Source organism: Cephus cinctus, unplaced genomic scaffold (genome assembly GCF_000341935.2).
Source record: "Cephus cinctus unplaced genomic scaffold, Ccin1 Ccin1_scaffold0558, whole genome shotgun sequence".
Classification (NCBI taxonomy): domain Eukaryota; kingdom Metazoa; phylum Arthropoda; class Insecta; order Hymenoptera; family Cephidae; genus Cephus; species Cephus cinctus.
In genome coordinates this window covers 7,235-9,986 of record NW_014333212.1, presented here as the reverse complement: position 1 = coordinate 9,986, position 2,752 = coordinate 7,235, and the positions used below count along the sequence as shown (strand labels likewise).

The following is a 2,752-nucleotide window of genomic DNA, read 5'->3' as shown; positions in this document are numbered from 1 at the left end:
CCGTTTTACCCTGCCCCTAGCCGTTCGCTCTAGGTTACCGATTCCGGTGTACGAAGACGGTTCTGCTGGTGTGTAATAAAGACGCCTCAGAAGGCTGTCATCACCCGATTTCTTCTTCTTCTTCTTCTGTTTCACGGCAGCCTTAACCATTCTAATCTTTTCTTTTTCTCGGTATCGTTGGCTGTACTAGCCGACACGGATCGTGTATATATTTTCCCCACAACTTCTCCTTCCCCGGAGTCTCTAAACACTTTCTGAAACGCCTCACCAAATTCCTCCTCTGTAGACGAGCTCTGAGTCATGTCGATAGGGCGCGGTACGATTGTTACACGGCGCGGTGTCTGATTACTGAGAGGCGTCTTGTTGCTCCCATCCCTCCATAGACGCTGATTATCAATAAATTCGCGCGGTATACCAGCAGTACGGAGGAACCGCGCCAACTGCCGGCTCGCCGCCGGTCTTGCCGTTTTTCTCTCACGCATAGCGTCATTGATTAAATCAGCGATGTTGGCTTCCTGCAAGACGGCTCCACCGATACGCGTAACGCCCTGTTTACTCCACGAAATGTGTGATGAGCCAGCGTCACGCAACCTGCCTAGTAAGAGCCGCGCCTTAGTCCTGTAGTTTTGGGGTACACTGGCAATGATGTCGTCGTCAGCATCGTCGGTCAGGCTCCGGGCGTTATCTTCCGCAGAATTGTTATTTTTTTTTCATGTTATCGCTATCGGCGTGCCTATTCTCGTCGACGTTATTTCGTAGGTCCTCGATAAAGTGTAGATAACGCTGCAGCACCTGATTGTACATCTTCCACTTTTCGCGCTCGTCAATGAAATTCGGCGAGTTTAGGATCTCTTTCATGGATGCGTCTAATCTGCTTAAGGGATCCCAGGTGTTTGCACGGTGTTAACGGTGTCAATGCCCTCCTGACTATGATGGTGCGTATGAGGCATTGCACGGCGGTACTGTTCGTGCACGGTATCCACGCTCTCATGAGGGATGAGAACCATCTTTTTCGCATGTTCCATCTCGCTCTCTCTTTCTTCCTCTGCGTGGCGTATGTCCTATCCGCCTCCCCCTATGAGTTTTGATATGACGGTGCCCAGTATGGGTGCTAGCAGAAGAGGTAGAAAACCGCCGCTCTGAACGATAAGGCGCTTTCTAGTTTTGACGGCTGAACCCGGTCATATACACGAGTCGGTGTCGTAATATAGTACACGTCGATCTAATTTCTCGAGATAGTCATATAACTTAAGACGAGCTTGAGCCGTGGTGTATGCGGCTATAACAACGTTTGTGTACGCTGTGGGTATCACCGATTCGCTCGTACTACTCGTGTTGACGTAGAGTACTTCGTCATCTACGGGTCGTCGATCTAATTTCTCGAGATAGTCATATAACTTAAGACGAGCTTGAGCCGTGGTGTACGCGGCTATAACGACGTTTGTGTACGCTGTGGGTATCACCGATTCGCTCGTACTACTCGTGTTGACGTAGAGTACTTCGTCATCTACGGGTAGAATACCCGTAATTTCGACCTCCGGGCACGTAAGCAAACTCACGAGCTTCTGACGAGTCGTTACGATTTCCGTTTTAGGTAGATTTTCGCGCTGCCCGAACTTACCCCAAAAGGAACTCAGACATAGTTTGGTGACTGCTCGCAGACCGGGATTTGATTTTATATTAGCAGGGTCTAGACGAATACCCTCTGAGATTTTTGTTTTTCAAATAAATATGTTTTATTATTATTAGTATTATTGTACAGGATGGCATATATACATTTATACAAGTTTTTTTGTGTGTAATATTAACTACATAAACCCGTATGGTAGAAATCCGAAACGACCGTCGCGCCGACGTTTTTGAACGTCTGTCGGTTTACACGTTTTTGATTCTAGACGCGTCACTACGTCGTGAAACGGCGTACGACGTATCGCGTCATAGTGTAAAACAACAGGCTCGCTGGTCTCTCCTGTTACGTAAGAGCGTATCCAGTTGTAATTAATGGGTAGACTCGTCGCGTGGTTACCGCTAGCTTCCTGCTTAATCTTTAGGAACGTGTTTATGTAATCGGCAAAATGACTGCCCGTCCGTGTCACCCGATCGAATACTGTATCCTCAGGATTCTCGTGAGGACACGAACCCTGTAGCGTTGACTCTGTACAGGAACGATACAGTGCGAAAAGCAGTTTACCGTGCATGCGCGTCGGTAACACGGGGTGATACAGATCTCGCGGTGGTAACACGACACACTTAATCAGCCCCTCTACGCTATCGATGTTATTGTGATCACTCGTTAGTTCGCGACAATCATCGCCCACGTACACTCTAGGGTGATCTACAGGGAATTTCGCCGTTTTCTATATAAAGGGGTAGAGCGAACACACATCCACGTAGTGTATCCTCTCATAACCCTCGACTTCGTAAAAACTGACGGTATTTCCTGTACGACCACCGAAGAAAGCATCGCGGGGTTCCAGCGGTAGTTGCGCTACCAATGGGTTCTCATTCAATGTTCTATATAATGTAGCCTGTGTCGGATCGTTTATCCAGCTATCGAATTCACACTCCCAGATTTCTGTCAATTCGTAACCGAGATACGGGATCTTATCACTCGTTGCCTGCGTTCTCTCGAAGCGCGCATCCATAGATTCCCCCGTGTGCAATCGCGTATCCCTGTTTATGCGTTAACATTTTGGGCACCCGTACCGGAAGCAACCCTGAAACTGCAAGACGTGTCGCAGGCCTGTATCGG

The 2,752-nt window shown here is 48.3% G+C and overlaps 1 protein-coding gene across 1 annotated transcript in view; it reads right to left on the bottom strand.

Moving 5' to 3' along the window:
- Window positions 1-1,181: 1,181 nt before the first annotated feature.
- The window catches only part of LOC107268423, a 3,014-nt gene continuing 1,443 nt past the window's right edge, over window positions 1,182-2,752 (bottom strand). The window contains exons 2-3 of the mRNA XM_015741179.1: window positions 1,373-1,705; window positions 1,182-1,222 (exon numbers count right to left, since the gene is read on the bottom strand). Of these exons, the coding sequence (XP_015596665.1) occupies window positions 1,182-1,222; window positions 1,373-1,705 (374 nt within the window). The remainder of the gene's footprint in view (window positions 1,223-1,372; window positions 1,706-2,752) is intronic.